Consider the following 16,902-nt stretch of genomic DNA (forward strand, 5'->3'; position numbering starts at 1 on the left):
GTTGCAATTCATGGAATTATAGTCTCATTCCAGGGATCTGGATAATGTTATACTAAAAGAAATTTTAAAAGTTGGCTACATTTGAGAGTACTGCTCTGCATCCCCTCCCTTCTGGTAGGATCACACTATCCCTGGGGTAAAAAAAAAGAGCACTCACCTTTAAAAGAAACTATTTTTGGAAGGTTTGGGTAAGCAGTGTTTCTCAACCTTGACAATTTTAAGGCATGTGGACTTCAACTCCCAGAATTCCACAGCCAGCATTGCTGGCTGTGGAATTCTGGGAGTTGAAATCCACATGCCTTAAAATTGTCAAGGTTGAGAAACACTGGGGTAGTGAATTACACTGGAAGGGTGGAGGGTTTGCTATGCCTGCTAAAGCTCGGGAAATTTAGAGATGCCTACAAGGTCTGGCAAGTTGCTAATTCCATTGATGAATGTTCCAACATACTCTGACTACTGATTGACAATTAACTTTTTCACAGTTGTCTTAGTGTATTTCATGCAACTTTGCAAAAGACAGAGAAACAGAGAGAGAGAATGCAACAAAACAATTGGAGAGGGTGGAATACACTTTTCTAAAGGGGATTCTGGGATCTGCTCCCAGTAACAGCCACATTTTTTTCAAACTGTAAATAATATTCCAGAATGCATCGAGAAATGAAGAAAGCTTTTCCAGGAATTATTAAGTTGCGACACACATGCTCCAAGGACAAGCAATATGTATTTCCCCTCTTCTTTTCTTTCCCTATACAGAGAAGGAAACAATTAATTGAAATGAGGTAATGAATCTGAGGCTCCCAAATGGGAAATATCAGAAAGCTATCCCAATTTTATGGAGATGTAAGTTCTCAGATCTTGATTTCCTGGCAATACTTCCATGATGGCTTCTTTCCCTGATTTGAAGAAAGGCACTGGCCTGTAAACCAGTGAATTAATAAGAGGCAATGGAATGTGGTGACTGTTTCCTGCTTAGCTTATAATGAGCTGTGTTCTACGCATCAAACACAATTCCTCTTTCAGTGAGTTAATGCCTAGTTCTATGCAACCTCTTTTACTTTGACAAAGTATTACATTTAATTGAATACTTTAAAGCTGGGAGGGAGAGAGGAAGGGAGGGAGGGAGGGAGGGAGGTAACTAGATTTATTTTTGCAGCATTTATTTTACATTTTTCAGTCAGCTCAAAAATATATGCATTTCCCATTCTTAAGAGAATTTTCCATTACTGGCCAGCCGAGACAGCTGCAAATATACTTAGTAATTTTAAGTAAGAAACATCATAATTTGGTTTTTGATTTCCTCTACAACAATCAAAATAGTCAAAATATGTGCTCAGAACTAATTTTTCCCCAAACAATTTAAAAACAATAACTTGAGAAGTAATGTTTTTTTTTCACTTCATTTTATTTAACTCAAACTCTACTATAAAACTAAAAGTCCATGTCTTTATGTCTGCACACACAGAAGATGGGCGCAAAAGATGGGTGAATCATTTGACTAAGTTAAAAGGACAGGAGTAGGACAGACAAGACTTCAATCCACATGGGATTATCTGATAAACAACTAATTGGGGGCAAAGGAGACTGCAGAAGTCAGTAGATAAGGTTTAATCCTTTATTGCATCTGTATTTTGTCTGCTAAACTTTTAAGTATGTAATCTTTGATAAATCAAAGTATATTTCCATCTTAAAGCATCTCAGCTAAAGGAATAAATATGGACATAAATAGGGACACGCTTATTCGATCTGTATGCTGCCTTTCAATTTGAAATGAACACCAAAGGTGAGTTGCAGCTTAAAACAATTAAAATAAGTATCTTTAAATAAAAATGATCACCTTTTAAAGGCTTAACTTAAAGAGGTATGTCTTCTTTAAAGGCAGAGTGAACGGAGAGCATCAAAGAGAATGCATTATTAGAAAGAACCAGGAGAAGGCGCTTTGGGTGAGTTTTTTTGAGAGTGAACATCTTTAAAAGCCTCCCTCTTACTGCAGATCTCTATTCCTGAGGTTCCTAACAGGAGGGGTGATTCTTCAGACAATGAGATCCAAGCTTTTTAAGGCTTCAGAGGTCAGACCAACACTTTATGACGCCCAAACAGCATTTGGCAAGCTGTTAATTGCTTAGAACTGGTTAGCAGCTTAGATCCTAGACTTTGCACCAGGTGAAACTTCCAAACACTTTGGGGGGGGAACCCTTGAAAGCACCCTACGATAACCAAGACAACTGAACATGAACAACTATTGCCAAATCTAACTGACTTGATATATTAGGATTAGTTGTGGAAATAACCTCCTTGCCACAACCACCACTGTTGCAAAAAATTTGATGACCATAAGATAGTGGCATTCTGTGACATCTAACACTGTCTTTATTTCTCAGATCTGGAGATTAGGTAAGCTCATAAAATATTTGTCTTTTTTATGATTTAAGTTGGGTTTGCTTTTGGACACCATTATTACTTTCATTTTTGTTGAGTGTGTTTGTTTTATCTCTATGTGTGCTACATAGACTCACAATTGTCAGATAGGCAGCTATGTAAATTGTTTTGATTTAATTAACTAATGTTTTTTTCCAAATATTTATAGAGGACTGTATTGAATATAAAATAACTTAGTGAATGATTCACTGTGTGGTATTTATACTGTGTATTCATTTCACTGGATGATGCTGAAAGTGGTCAATAAATTAATGTGATTCCAGCACAAAGATTAAACACATACAACTTACAATAATCATTTCCTTCCTCATTACAAGCAATATAGTGGATATTTAAAACTGTGTGCTTAATGCATTTTTAAGGATTTGATTATTTTGGGAGGACAGTTTACTGTCATACTATAACAAATAAATGCACAGGATCTCAAGATTACGTAGTCAAAGTTATTCTTTCATTGAGTCATAGATCTTTGCAGATTATGGTAGAAAAAGTCTGGCTGGCTGGAGAATTCTGAGAGTTGAAATCCAGAGATTTAAAGTCATTAAGATTTATCACAATACACACAATACATACAATAAGGTTATATCCAGCCTTAATACTTAAAATATTTTCTTTGAATTTAGGGAGTTCTGATTCCCAATTTTTTAATCATAATAACCACATGATTCTCAACCTCTGCTCTAAATTACACTGTTGAAATGAACAAAGACTGGAATAAAATTTATTACACTTTCTTGCAGAAGATTCATCAGCACTGGTCACTTTCTGATAGGCAGAACAAATGCCTGGGCTGAGAATTCTTTAATTTTAAGTGTGTGTCTTATTAGATATCAGAGGAGATTTCTCATGACTGGTAAGCTACCCAATATATGCCGTCTAAGATGATGGATGTCCTTTTGTCTTCTTCCATGCAAGTTTCCTACACCATTCCAAAATCACCTACTGTTTCACCACCAGCCAGTACATTTCTGGTTATGTTGAGGTACACACACACACACACACACACACACACACACACACACACACACACACACTTTCTACAGTATTTGTAGGATGAATGTTTTGCAGCTTATGGGCACTGTTTTCACTATGAGTGGAACTTGCCTCATCATGGTTTTAAATAACTAAATTTTTGCCTTATGGTTCTAGAGATTCAGCTGCCATGGAGCCTTGACCTCTTACATTTCTCCCCTTTATAAGTAACAGCTACATGTGCAAGGAGGAAAATTACCTGGAAACGCAACCTGCATGAAATGAGGACTGAAGGAAGAACAGAAAGTCAATGCCATTCTTTACACAATTCTGTCAGCTGGAAGGAAGGAAGGATTGTTTGTCCTGTTTCTCATTTGTTTTTAGATTGGTGACCAAGGTGACAGTACCTTGGCTTCAAACCACTGATCAGGCTTTATTATGCACCCATTTCAGATGAAAGTGATTCTGGGCAGTGTGCATAGCACTTAATTAAAAAAACAATAGTCAAATACTTTTCAAATACAACACTGTATGGTTGTCAAAGTGCCTCAAGTATAAGAAGAGCACTTTTTCTACAATGGGATGCTTTTCCAGATGCTTTTCTAAAAAGAAGGATGAAGCAAATCCACAGAGGATAAATGATCATCCTAACCTGATCCGTTAAATGGCTCATAATAGGGACTGTTACTTTATATATGCAACCATTCACGCTCACGCGAGGCGAGTAAGAAACAGAAGAGCTCGTCTTACAGAATGTGACCATAGGAGCTCGTGGAAGAAGGCGGGAAAAGAGGACGGGGAAATGGGAGGAAGCTAAGCGATCCCACGCTTCAAGCCTTTCTTTTATGGCTTGGGGTGGGGGGTGGGGGAGGGAAGCCAAGGCAAGTCCTCGCCTTGCGATAGGATAGCTTTCTCTCAGCCATCTATTGATTGGTCGGTTCCCCATTCTAGCGAGCGTGTCCCCCTCCTCTCTTTCCTTCGCAGCCCCGGCGGGGTTTAAAACTTGTAGCGTGTCCCGCCGCCTCTCGCCCTTGAGGTGACTCGAGAAAGCGCGGGATCATGAGGGGGCTGAGTTTGTGGGCGCTGCTGGCGCTGGTGGCGCCGGGGGGCTGCTCCCTTCGCGAGGGCTTCCTCTTCCCTTTCGGCTTGGCTCGGGGCGACGAAGCGTTGGAAGCGGGGGACGATGTCAGCTCCGCGCCTCTCTTGCTCGACACGCCGCTGCACTTCTACGGCTCTAGCGTCCACTCCCTCTATGTAAGTGCCCGGGAGGTGAAGGGAAGGGATCGGGCTGGAGAGAGAGCTGGAAGAGGAAGGGAAGGAGGGGCCTCGGCGAATGGATTCGGACAAGGACGAGATCCTGATCGGTTGGGGGGGGGGGAGTTTCTGGAATGTGATTTCCAAACAAGGAGCGCGCCAGGATAGAGAAAGGGGGGAAAAAGAGTGAACCGGAGTTGCTGTCACTACGTGTGGAAGTGTCTGCTGCTGCTCGGGCCGCTAGCCAAGGAGGAGAAAGCTTGCTTTGATAAGCGGCTGCTTCATCCCTAAAAGGGAGCATTGCTGGCTTGGATGAAAGCGTCAGGCTAGAAACTAGGAAACTGAATTCTTGTCCCTCTTTGGGCCGAAGCCAACTGGGTGATCCTGGGCAGTCACTTTGCTAGTCAGCCCTAGCCAGCAGACAGTGCCAAACCCATTGCTGAAAAACTTTCCCAAGAAAACTGCAGGGAGAAGTCCCAGGAGGTTTCCAGGAGTCAAAAAACTGACTTGAAACCGAAAAGTCTGAGAAATGGAAATCTTCCATGTTATCTTCCAGAAAGCTAGATAGATATCTATCTCAGCTCAAGAGAGACTTTTCCTTTGCTTGTTCCTTGAGTGAGATTCTCTTGATCCTGTTGCCGAGGCATGACTGCAGTAGGATTGTGCCTTAGGCAAGGCACTCTGTCTATATTCAAGGCAATGTTGTTCTTCCATCTGAATTGATTGTAATTCTGCATGATTAAAAACTGATTCCCCGGGACAAAATCTGGAGTATGGATTTGTAAATAAGCATTCCTAATAAAGAACAAACTTCTACATTCTTTGTAGTTATCCTCCATCAGGCTATTCTAAACTGAATGGTGCCCCCTGAATTTCTGTGAACCTGGGGTGATCTGATATAAGTAGAGTCTTTTCTATAAAATGTCAATGCCCGAGAAGTTGTATGGGATATCGGAAGAAGAAATTATGCAGAAGGAAAGCAAGGAGATGTTTTGGGTGCGGTGGGAAGGATTTGTTCAGAGTTGTTTTGGCAATTAGGATAGACTCTTACTAATTCCAAACAAAATAGAAAGCAGATGGTCTTTGTTTTTTTCCAAGATTTACAATCCTAACTAGAAAAGGCATTGTTACTATCATTTCAGCTGTTGAAGCCACTGGACTTGCAGGTCATGCAAATAAAATAATGATCATGCATGTCAGGACAAAAAAGCAGACCCTGTTCTGTTCTAAATATTTACATTCCTTTCTTAGTACTGTTCAAGCCATGGATCTAATCCATGATTACTCTTTTATGTTGATTACTGGTTTGATTTGATCTGATCTTGGTTTTTCTCAGCATGGTAGGGATTGGAACAATGATAGGGTTAAGTCATCTTGCTTTTCTTATTGTACTTAAAACTATGCATTGAAAGTTTTCAGAATATGTGGGTTGTGTTATATTTGGGCACATTCTGATCTCGTTCAAACAGCCAAATCCCATAAAATGCTTTGGTAACACCTATTGACTATGACTGTTCTTAAAAAACTTAAGCAGAGATGCACCTGGTTAATATTTGGATGGGAAGCCATTAGGAAAACCTAGGTTTGTAGGCTGGAGTTGGAAAAAAAATCCCCAGAAGTAGTTAAGCTCTTTCCATATTGCTGCCGTATGGATGTATTGCTGAAGTCACCAGAAATTCAGCTTGATGATAAGGAAACTTTACAGTAGCAAGCAATGAAAGGCATTTATTCAGAGGTTGTGTATGTCATTTTCATAAAGCTATGTCATTCATTTGTTCATTCATTTTTGGGCTAAATCTTCAGGAAATCTAAGGTTTACATCAGAGGTGTCAAACACTGGCAACCTTAAGACTTGTGGACCTCAACTCCATAATTTCCCAGCCAGCCATGCTAGTTGGGGAATTCTGGGAGTTGAAGTCCACAAGTCTTAAAGTTGCCAAGGTTAGGCACCCTTGGTTACACTATTCTTCAAAATAGTTTGGTAGACCCAACATGCCTGTATGTCAGTTAAATGTATCAGCTCCTCCTCTACTGGGAAGACTGTAAATCTTCCCAGGAGAGGAGGGGCTGATATATTATATATACCAGTCAAGACAGGGAAACATTTTTTGTTTTTTTATGATAGTGGTTGCATTGCAGTTGAAGAATTATCTGCCAGAATTTGCTCACCAGGCATTTTCAGTACTTTTATTATGCCATCAGATGAAGAATTATTTTTTTGCCTTACATTTCAATTGTTGAGGCTTTATGTTATTCCACATTTTCATGTTGATTTGTATTCTTAAATTATTCTTGGTTCTTTGAGTCCCTGTAATTTTGTGAGATATGCTGACCATTTATAAATCTGTTTTTTTAAGTCTAGAAAAAAATTAGAAATAGCGTATAAAATTATTGCAGGTCACAGCATTGCTGTAAAGCTCTCAACAGTTACCGGTACTACACATAATGTAGATACTGCATTGATATACAATGAAGTTCTTGGAAGTTACAGTGAGTGATTCCTGGGCTAGAAGCTGCCTATGTATGCATGCAACAGCTGTTTGGCTTTAAGACCATAGACCAGTTTGCCAGGATCCATTAATTCCAAAAGACAGGAAGAAGTAATAACAACTTTAAGGGTATACAAATTATTTATCTCTTTTTTCTGGTGGTAATTTATCAGCTATTGTGTTCAGCTTCATTCTTGTTTCAACAAAGATTCTAATCTAGGTAAGCTATATCTTAGAGTCTTCTGCTGAGTGTGGACAAGCTAAATATTGAAAATATTAGGGGTGTGATTTACTGTTGATACTAGCTGGGGAGTCTCACAAAATGTTCTCCTGGTATTTAGTGGGAAACACAAGCAGGATAATGTTGTTGAACTTAGAAGACCTACTTGGGAGTTTCTATAGCATGTGATTGATAATTTTAGGCCACACAATGCTGGGCTAGAGGGACTTTTCATTTCATTGGATATACTTCTGATGTGTGTGAGTAATGATTTTCAGTCTACATGTAATCAGACAGCAACAACTAAAATCTCAGCTTTGGGTTTCTCTCCTGTGTTCTACTTACCGGTAGTTAGCATACAATCAGACCGAAGCATCTATTAAACAGAGTATAGCAGACACAGTGCACCAAATGGACCTATCTAGGACCCCAAATTCTATTTATTGTGAATCCAACAAATACTCTGTCTCCCTTTTGGCATACCTTATTAAACTCAAAATACCTAAACACTGAAAAACCTTTACTCTGGCACAGATGCCCTCCCCTCAAGATGTGGTCAAAGACCAATACAGAAAGATTCCTTACCCAGAGAGACAATACCCCTGAGACTCTGGACACACAGAAACAACAGAGCATGTGTTCCTCCAGTGCATGTATTGCAGAGAAATTCATACTAGCTTCATCTCACCATTACTGCATAAATACCTAGGCTGTATGGGACAATTTTATGCATCCTGCTGCTTTCAGCTCCTGCCCACTTAGCAGTTTGAAAGCATGCAAATGCAATTAGATTAATAGGTACCATTTCTGTGGGAAAGTAACAACGTTCTGTGTGTCTTTGGTGTATAGCCTTGCTGGCCACATGACCATGGAATTGTCTTCTGAGATCACTGGCTTCCTTGGCCAAGAAACAGTGCCTTAGAGTTGGACACAACTGACAGATACTACTACTGCTACAACGTACAATGTTGCAAGGGTCTGTGCAGTATTGCTCAAAATTCATTAGATGATGACCTGTGCTATAAAATTTAATGAGCACCTAGTTTTCCATATTAAGAATATTCTGTAACCTGCAAGCCACATTTTAAGAATTGCTGTGCTACAACTGCAAGATGCATATCCATGTATAGAGGAACAGTGCTGAACTAATTAACTAATTAATCAATCGTAGTAGCCAACTCTGCTGGATGATCCTTCAAAAATATAATGCAGGAGATAATGTAAGAATGACTTTCTCCTTTGCAGGTTATTGGTGGCCTGTGGAAGTCCACCATTTGACCCTCCTCACGTTCCCTAGCCAGAGCCTCCACCTAGGCCCACTTAGCAGTCAGCTAGCCAGAGTCTGCTCACCACCTCACTTTTGCAGTGGTTTCCGATCTTCAGAGAATGTTGATTGCTAAGTTGCCTCTTCTATATTAGCTATATGAGATTTAGATCATCAGGTGTCATCAATATGGAATTCCCTCCCTATCCGAGAGATCCAGGAGTCAATGTCAAATATTGGACAATTGTGTGTTGTGAACTGGCACTGAACCAGTAATGTGAAGCTGACTCCTGCAAAGAGGGGTTCTGTGAATTTGTGCTTCCCAGGTATTGGTATTTGGTAAATATCCTGTTCTGAATGGTATTCTTATTTAGGACAAGTACAAGGAAATTTTAGTTGATTCATCTTGTTTCTGAAGGTTCCTACACATGAATAATCTAGCTACACTAATTTTTCCTAATTAAGAGCCTCCATTTTAATACCGTAGTAGTAATAATAACAAAATTAATAGTTTATCTTCTAGATTATTGGAATATGCGTTATGTGAAACAGCCCTTGAGGATTACACTAAAAGAAGCTAGTGCGGAATATAGCAGCTGGATACTCTCAGGATTAACTCATAAAACAGATTCTAAAGGAGTTGGTTGCACTGCAGCAAGTTCAGAATTTCACAGATGGCATGTAAAGCACTGGATGAATTATGTTCTGGATTCTTGAGCAAATGCAGTTCTCTGTCTGCACATGCCTGTCCTGCTCCCTCCTACATTAAGATGTATTGAAGAGGCTCATTTATTTGGGCCACTATTGGGAATCATAAATTGAACAGGGACACAGGAAGATAACAGATATGAAATATATTTGTTCTGAGTAAATCTTCTCCTTTATTCCTATTGGTCACTAATATAAAGTAGAATTTTCTAGAAGCCTTCCTCAGAAATCACTCCAGTGAAAACTTCTTGAGATCACTTATATTTTCTACAAAAGTAATACTGTGTATTAGAATTGATCTTTGGGTCAATAGATTTTAGAAAATCTATTCAGAATAATTGTTTCTCATTGTCACTGGAATTAAGTGGGACAATGGATATCACTACAAATAAACATGCATTCCAGAACAAGTTGTCAGTATATGGCAATATGTTATTTAATTATTAATACATTAAATAAGTATCATCTGTAAAGCCCCTGCGCTGGAAATGCTGGTGTTCATGGAAAACGCAGATGAAGGGGGGAGTTCATTTCTCTGTTAAAGGGATAGCATTGTATTCAACTAAACAGATTTTGAAAACATTATATATTTCAAAATGTCACCTGCACTTTCAACTATATTACCATTTTATAAGAATCCGTTCAATGTGAAAACAAACAGGAAACTGCTGTGCACTGAATGAGATAGCTGACCCATATAATCACTGTTATTTGTTCTGGTAAGCAGTAACTCTTCACAATTTGAGATAAAAACCTCTCCCCATCCTGCCTGCCTTGATTCTTGCAAGCTTTTTAATTGCCAAGTTTTAATTACAAGTTCTGCTGCATACAAAGTTATGGCACTTCTGCCATAACCAAAGCTGCCATAGCTTCTTGATATTACAGTAATGGGACGTGGCTCATGTATATAGTAATGTCCCTCTACTGTGTGAGATGATTGACATTCATATGAAGAATATCATAGTTTGCAACACTGAATGTTTTCCCCTCAAATCTCTCTTTATCCTCTTGTTGCTTTTTACAAATTCTTCTAGCTAACTGAGGCAGAACTATGCATGTCTGCAAGAGATGTGTTTACTTATAAATGTAACTTACATAGTGCTTAAAAGTTTATGAAGCATTTTGAATGTTCAATATTTCTGCATAAATATGACCTAAAATGTGACCTGTTTTCTACACAAGCCCTAAAACTAGAGCACCCAATAAACAAATCATATTTGTCCATTTATTTATTGAGGAAAATGATCCAGGAAACAACTTGAAGACTAGCAAGGTTGGCACCATAAGAGGTTATGTTGTTCCATAAAGCAGAGACATCAACAAATGAGACATGATTCACATCTATTAACATGACACAGAATGGAATAAGAGAAATGTGAACATCTGTAGTTTGACTGGTTGTGCATTAAGGTGAATTTAAATTTATTACGACCAAATCCAATTTATTACTCATCACATTGTTTTTTCAGCCCAGAAAAAAATGCAGCTGCTTTATTGCTTTAAAAGAAGCTGCTACTTATTAAGAAATACCCCTTTCAAAAATTTTGAAGAGCCTTCAAAATATGTTTGTTTGTTTGTTTGTTTTTATTTGTTAAATTTATTGACCACCCATCTTATTACACTGCAACTCTGACCAGCTTACAGTGTTAAAAAAATAAAACTACAAAACCTATGCACAAAACAAATAAATACTATAAAAATACAAATACTCAATGTCTGTAAGTACACGAGTAATAACTGCTAAAATCACGATTGTATCTTTGTGATTGTAAAATTAAGTTTCAATATCTTAGTTTTTTTGTGCTGCAGAATTTGGATTTGTGGCCTGGGCACAGAATTTTTATTTATTTATTTGTTTGTTTGTTTGTTTGTTTGTTTTGATTTTGGCACCACAGGACTCTGGGTGGACCACTATATAAAGCAGAAATCAGATAACAGCAGCATATATTTAAAAAATACAATAAGAGAAATGACACATAAAATTGTGACTTTCTAAACATTATAGTTGGCTCTTTCCTTGTTTCATATGATCTCTTTCCACATCAGTGAATATTCTTTGGAATAATCAGATTGAGGCATTTGACCAGCGATAGCACTTAGATTTTGACAGTAGAAAACTTTGATAGTTATTTTCTTATCAGAAGCAAATTCTGCAATAGCAAATCTCATTTCAAAGCACAATTATTCTTTTGTGGCTAATCAGTGTCTGATGATGAATAGGCAGAAGTTAATGTTTCAGTCTTTAGCGTTGATAAAGCATAGTATTATATTAATGTTCTTTAGTCATATCTGATGAAGAGATAGATGAATAGTAATTATTTTCACTATATTAGTTTATACAATTAGAACAATTAATTGCAATTTCTTAAATGTTTATTTGGTGGCATAAAATTATCTGTTTTACAACTTATCAAATACTCTATTTCTGAGTTTTTATTATTTGATCAATGCGATTAAATTTTGTGATTTTGAATTAAATGGTTAGACAGTTTGAGGAAGTTATATACTTAAAGGAAAATATGATCTTGTGAGGTGTTACGAATAATCGGCAAGCTAATTTTGGAGTTGAGGGATCTATTTATTCCTATCTTCAGTTTGAAGTTAAGAAATCATTGGATTGTATGGTTAAGTGGGCTCAAAATTTTGAAGAGCCGATTCTATTAGATACATGGGAGATAATTTGGGTTAGGAATGTTAAGTTTACCCAAGCTCAAAATTTACGAGAAAATTTTTATAAAATGTTTTATAGATGGCACCTTGATCCACAAAAGATGTCTCGTATGTATTCTAATTTACAGCCCAAATGTTGGAGATGTGGTTATATGGATGCAACTTATTATCATATTTGGTGCTCTTGTAGAAATATAAAGGCTTTTTGGATCAAGATTTGGTGGAATATTCAAAAAAATTTTAATAGAAAGATAAAATTTGCACCACAATTATTTTTGTTAGGTATTATTGAAGATTGTGATGGTAAAGAGATTATTTTAATGTTGAATTTTATTACGGCAGCAAGGTTATTGATTGGGCAATATTGGAGAAAAGACTCCTTGCCTACCTTAGAGGAATGGTTTCTTAAAGTTTCTTATTTATCAGAAATGGCAAAAATATCGGCTTATCTGAAAGACCACTCACAAGAGAGATACAACTTTGTATGGAAAAGATGGGTAAATTTTGTTCAGAACAAATATGGGATTAGAAAATATTATTTAGCTTTTGAATAACTTATTGTATAAAGTTGTTATGTTTAGATTTGTTGATTTTATTGTAATGGAGTTAAAGGGGTTTAATTTTTTTTTAGGATTTATGTATAATTGTTTGATGTTTATTTAATTTTTTTTTTTGTTTTGTTTTTAGCTCTGTATTCAGCTCTGGGAAGGGGGAGGGTTAGTGGGAGGGGGAGGGAGAGAGGCGGGGAGGGATTTTATTGTAAAATGTTTATAAAAATTTCAATTAAAAAAAAGAAAGAAATCATTGCAAAATTCCCTTATGATGTCACTTCTACAAGAATATGATCCCATCATAAATCAACTAGAAATGTGTAACAACAAGTGTTTCTGTTACTTACTAAATATTTCTACTCATTGATATCAGTGTTTTTAGAATGCTTTTTATAAATATCCTTGAATAAAAAATGCTGGTCTTTGAAAGATGTATCATTGGTTATCTCACCAGACAACCTAACTGTTTTTTATCTGTTTGCATCCTGTATATATTTATCCAGAATCATTACAGCTGTATCTGTTTGAGAAGGTTCTTCTCAGCCCTTCTGGGAAAGTTTGACTATAGCAATTATCATATCTTGGCAAGGAAATGCCGGAGTTGTAAAGTAAATAGCAAATATGGAATCTGTTCTGTTTTCTTTTGACGTCCTTGTAAGGTTTGTGCCTCATTGCCAAATAGCAGAATATTGAAAAAACAAGCCTGCTAAATTAACATCTCTAGTACGATATACACACAAGGCTAAGGAAAATAGTGGGATGGATTGTGCTGGGGGAGGTAGACATAGTGTGACCCAGAGGTCCCCAACCTTTTGGGCACCAGGGACCAGTTCCGTGGAGAAAGATTTTTCCATGGACTGGAGAGTATGTGGTTTTCTGTGTTGCCTAAAAGGTGGAATGTCAAATTAATTAAGATATGTATAGACTGAAGATTATTGATGAATACTAGAAAGGTATTTTTTATTTTATTAATAGAATAAGAACTGTATTGGTTTGAACATGACAGTAGATATCATGGTGGAAAGAGAGGGAATTAGTTTGTTGTAATAATTTGAGATTCATACTGATGATATTCAAATGTAACGGAATTATTGTGCTCAGCCGCCACGCTACTTTTCAAATATGTAAATGTAATATTGTAAAATCAATAAAAAACCTGAAACTGAAAAAAATAAAGTGTTGTTGAGTGTCGTATCAACTAAATTAAAAAATCCTTATTATGATAACCTTGTATCTTTATGCCAACCTGGAGAATACATTAAGATGTACAAATGCTTTTGACTCCTTCATCAAGCTAGATGATAAAAAGAATGTTGTCTGAGTTACAGCAAAATGTGTCTGTTATGGCCCTAAGTTTTAATAAGGATTGCAGACATTCAGGTTAGGCTGTGCCAATGCTGTGATGGTTTCAGGCTGTATCTTGGACTGCCTCGAGAGCTCCAGCACCAATGGGTGATCCCTTCATTTTGGAAAATACACAATCTGCCTATTATTCAGATCTAGTAAATACACAATTTTCTTAGATGTTATATATTTATAAATGTATATAAAATACATTTTTATGTTTTCAAAATGGGAGGTAAGCATTGCTTGATTGCATTGTATTTGAGCAATTTTTTTTTCTTTTGATTAGGTTCTTACTAATGGCATCATAGCAGTGAGTGAGCCATCAAGAGAAGATGACTATCTTGGTCAATTTCCTCTTAATTTTGGAGGTCTTGCTCCCTTTTACGCTGACTTGGATACTACAGGTGGACGTGGAAATGTGTATTACAGGGAAGATTCTTCCCCTGAGATCCTCCAGCTTGCTGCCAAGTACATCAAAAGGGGCTTTCCAAATGCTACCTTTGATCCAGAGAGTGTTGTCATTGTTACCTGGGATTCTGTGGCTCCTTATGTAGGATCTAGACAAGATACTACTTTACAAGTGAAGGTAAGCGGGTGACAACCTACCACTGAAAAAAATGCATTCAATGACTGTATTTTTAATGCTGAAACTCTAGATTATTCTGTGCATGTTTACCGAGAATTAATTCCCATTAAAACCACCTGGTTTTACTTCCTAGCAAATAGATTTAGGAGTGCAGCCTTAAATTGGAATTTTATACATATTTCTCCAGAAAACAAGGCTCTCTTCATCTAAAAGTGTTTTAATTAATTTAATTTTAATTACAATTTTATTCTGACATTTGAATAAAGTTTATTATTTCTTTATTGCTTTGAGATATTTTGGAACCAGAATAAAACAGTTTAATAAATAATGACTTATGAAAGGGAGTTTGTTGATCTGAAAAGTGGACCCCGCATCTGAAGGCAAGTGCTAGGATAAAGGAGAAATTTAATAAATAATTAGTGGGACTCATTAACCATATCTAGGGATACATTCTAAGAATAACTAAAGAGACATGCTGGAAAAAAATACAATTGTAAAAATGACTCCTAGGCTAAATTTAGTCACATTTAGGGTCTTAGGACATATTCATTTCTGAATTATATGACTTTGTGATATTAGCGAAATACTTTCTTTGGCACGAACAATTTAATGTTTCTTCTGAAAATTCTAAATTTTCTAGCTTTCTTTCTTTAAAATCTTGATTCTGTATTCCAGAATCTTAACTTGGAGCTTTCAGAAACTCCCAGAATTTCGAGCCTGCATGAGAATATGGAATTCCATGCTCACTAGGAATTCTGGGACGTGAAATTCAGTGGAACTGGAGCATGATAAGTTGGATAAGCTTATTGTATTCTGCAATAAATAATTAAGCAAGCTGGCTTGTTTCATGAAATGTATATCATTCAGGTGTTTAATTATTATTATTTTTAATTTTTTGCAAATGAAATTTAAATCTTCCCCACAGAGAAACACATTCCAGGCTGTTTTAGCGTCTTCTGACTCTAGTTCCTATGCGGTTTTCCTTTATCCAGAAGATGGCCTGCAGTTCTATAGTACACATTCCAAAAATGATAATGCAGTTGTTCCAGCAACTGTTGGCTTCAGTCAACCTTCTACATATTACTTCCTATGGGTAAAAGCTGGATCGTACAATATAATTGCTAATGATGAAGAGATCCTTAGGAATCTGTGCAAGTATGTTGTTTTTATTATTTTTTCCAAAATAATTTTGTATTTTCTAGTAATTTTATAAATCTTGTTAGTGTTCTTCTATAAATAAAATGTTACTCTTTTAAGTTATAACACATGAAGGACTCAGAAATTGTAGATGGAGAGATAGCTGTGAATTTACAATGTGCCTAATCCTTTTCCTATTGTAAGAGACAGTTTTTTAAAGAATAGGCTAATGGACAACTAAGACAAGAAGAGAATAGAGAAGGAAGGGGTATGGTGGTATCAGTGTGTGTGATTATACATACATTACTTAGAAGTTACAGAACCTGTTCACAGTTAAGCTACCATGCGAGTAGCTTTTCATATTGGAAACTGCAAGGGTGTATTCAGACCTCACCTGAAGCAATGCGCTGCTGTAATAAGTGCCAGTATGGACCTTATACAAGTTTATTGGGATAAAAGTTACAAGAGAACAAAATATATTTAGTTAGAAACTTTATACACTACTTGGATTTAGGGTTGAACCAAACAGTTCATGAGGATTAGCTTACCCCAGCTATTTTTATAATTTGTGGTGTGGAACATAATTTTTTTAAAAAATAAAAAAAAATATTTACAATGCTTGCTTAATGTATAGTTTCAATTTTTTTTTGGTTTTTAGGGCCAGCAATTTGGGACAACCTGGTGTTTGGGCATTTGAGATTGGTGGCTCAAATGATATCCTATCTGCCAAAGGTACTCAGTCTCCTGCCAGTGTAGAATACAGCGACTATGAGCAATTCCAGGAAGTGACCATAGACCCTTCCATTCTCCAACAAGATCCCATTGAAATCAGCCATCCAGAAGTCTCCTATGAAGTTTCTGACAGAGGAGATAATTTTCAGACTGGATACATCTTACCTCAGCCAGCAATAGAAGATGATTTTCAGCTTCCATACCAAACATTAACTGATCAGCCTCCAGTTAAACTTCCACCACCAACAGGGAAAAATCCACCTCTACAGTTTCCAATTCACCAATTTCCCAACCAGCATGCTCAGATTATTGAAGTAGAAGAAGATGATGAAACTGGAATTGGTAAGATCACTTAGCAAAATCTCTATTGATTATCTTTTGTAAATACTATAGGCTGTTTCGTGAGATACAAAAGTATTTACAGTGTGTCCATTGTATGAACAACAGATATGAAGGAATCTCTCTCCCCCCCCCCCCCGTTTCTAAATATGCACGGGCATAGGAAGTGTTAAAGGTCTCACAGCATATTTCTTTCA

At 36.9% G+C, this 16,902-nt stretch overlaps 1 protein-coding gene across 3 annotated transcripts in view; it reads left to right on the top strand.

The window, feature by feature from the left end:
* The first annotated feature begins 345 nt into the window (after positions 1–345).
* NID1 (nidogen 1) overlaps positions 346–16,902 on the top strand; it is a 55,231-nt gene continuing 38,674 nt past the window's right edge. The window contains exons 1-6 of one of the 3 annotated variants that reach the window (XM_039352979.1): positions 755–1,019; positions 1,691–1,780; positions 1,876–1,940; positions 14,198–14,497; positions 15,423–15,652; positions 16,293–16,708. In XM_039352979.1, coding sequence (XP_039208913.1) covers positions 1,768–1,780; positions 1,876–1,940; positions 14,198–14,497; positions 15,423–15,652; positions 16,293–16,708 — 1,024 coding nt within the window. In that variant the 5' untranslated portion in view covers positions 755–1,019; positions 1,691–1,767. Of the gene's footprint in view, positions 1,020–1,690; positions 1,781–1,875; positions 1,941–4,322; positions 4,663–14,197; positions 14,498–15,422; positions 15,653–16,292; positions 16,709–16,902 lie in introns of those variants that run through there. The other 2 variants (XM_039352978.1, XM_039352977.1) reach the window with 2 other exon arrangements.

The sequence above is a fragment of the Crotalus tigris genome, unplaced genomic scaffold (assembly GCF_016545835.1).
Source record: "Crotalus tigris isolate CLP2741 ecotype Arizona unplaced genomic scaffold, ASM1654583v1 scf7180000018486.1709376, whole genome shotgun sequence".
In the NCBI taxonomy this organism is placed as follows: domain Eukaryota; kingdom Metazoa; phylum Chordata; class Lepidosauria; order Squamata; family Viperidae; genus Crotalus; species Crotalus tigris.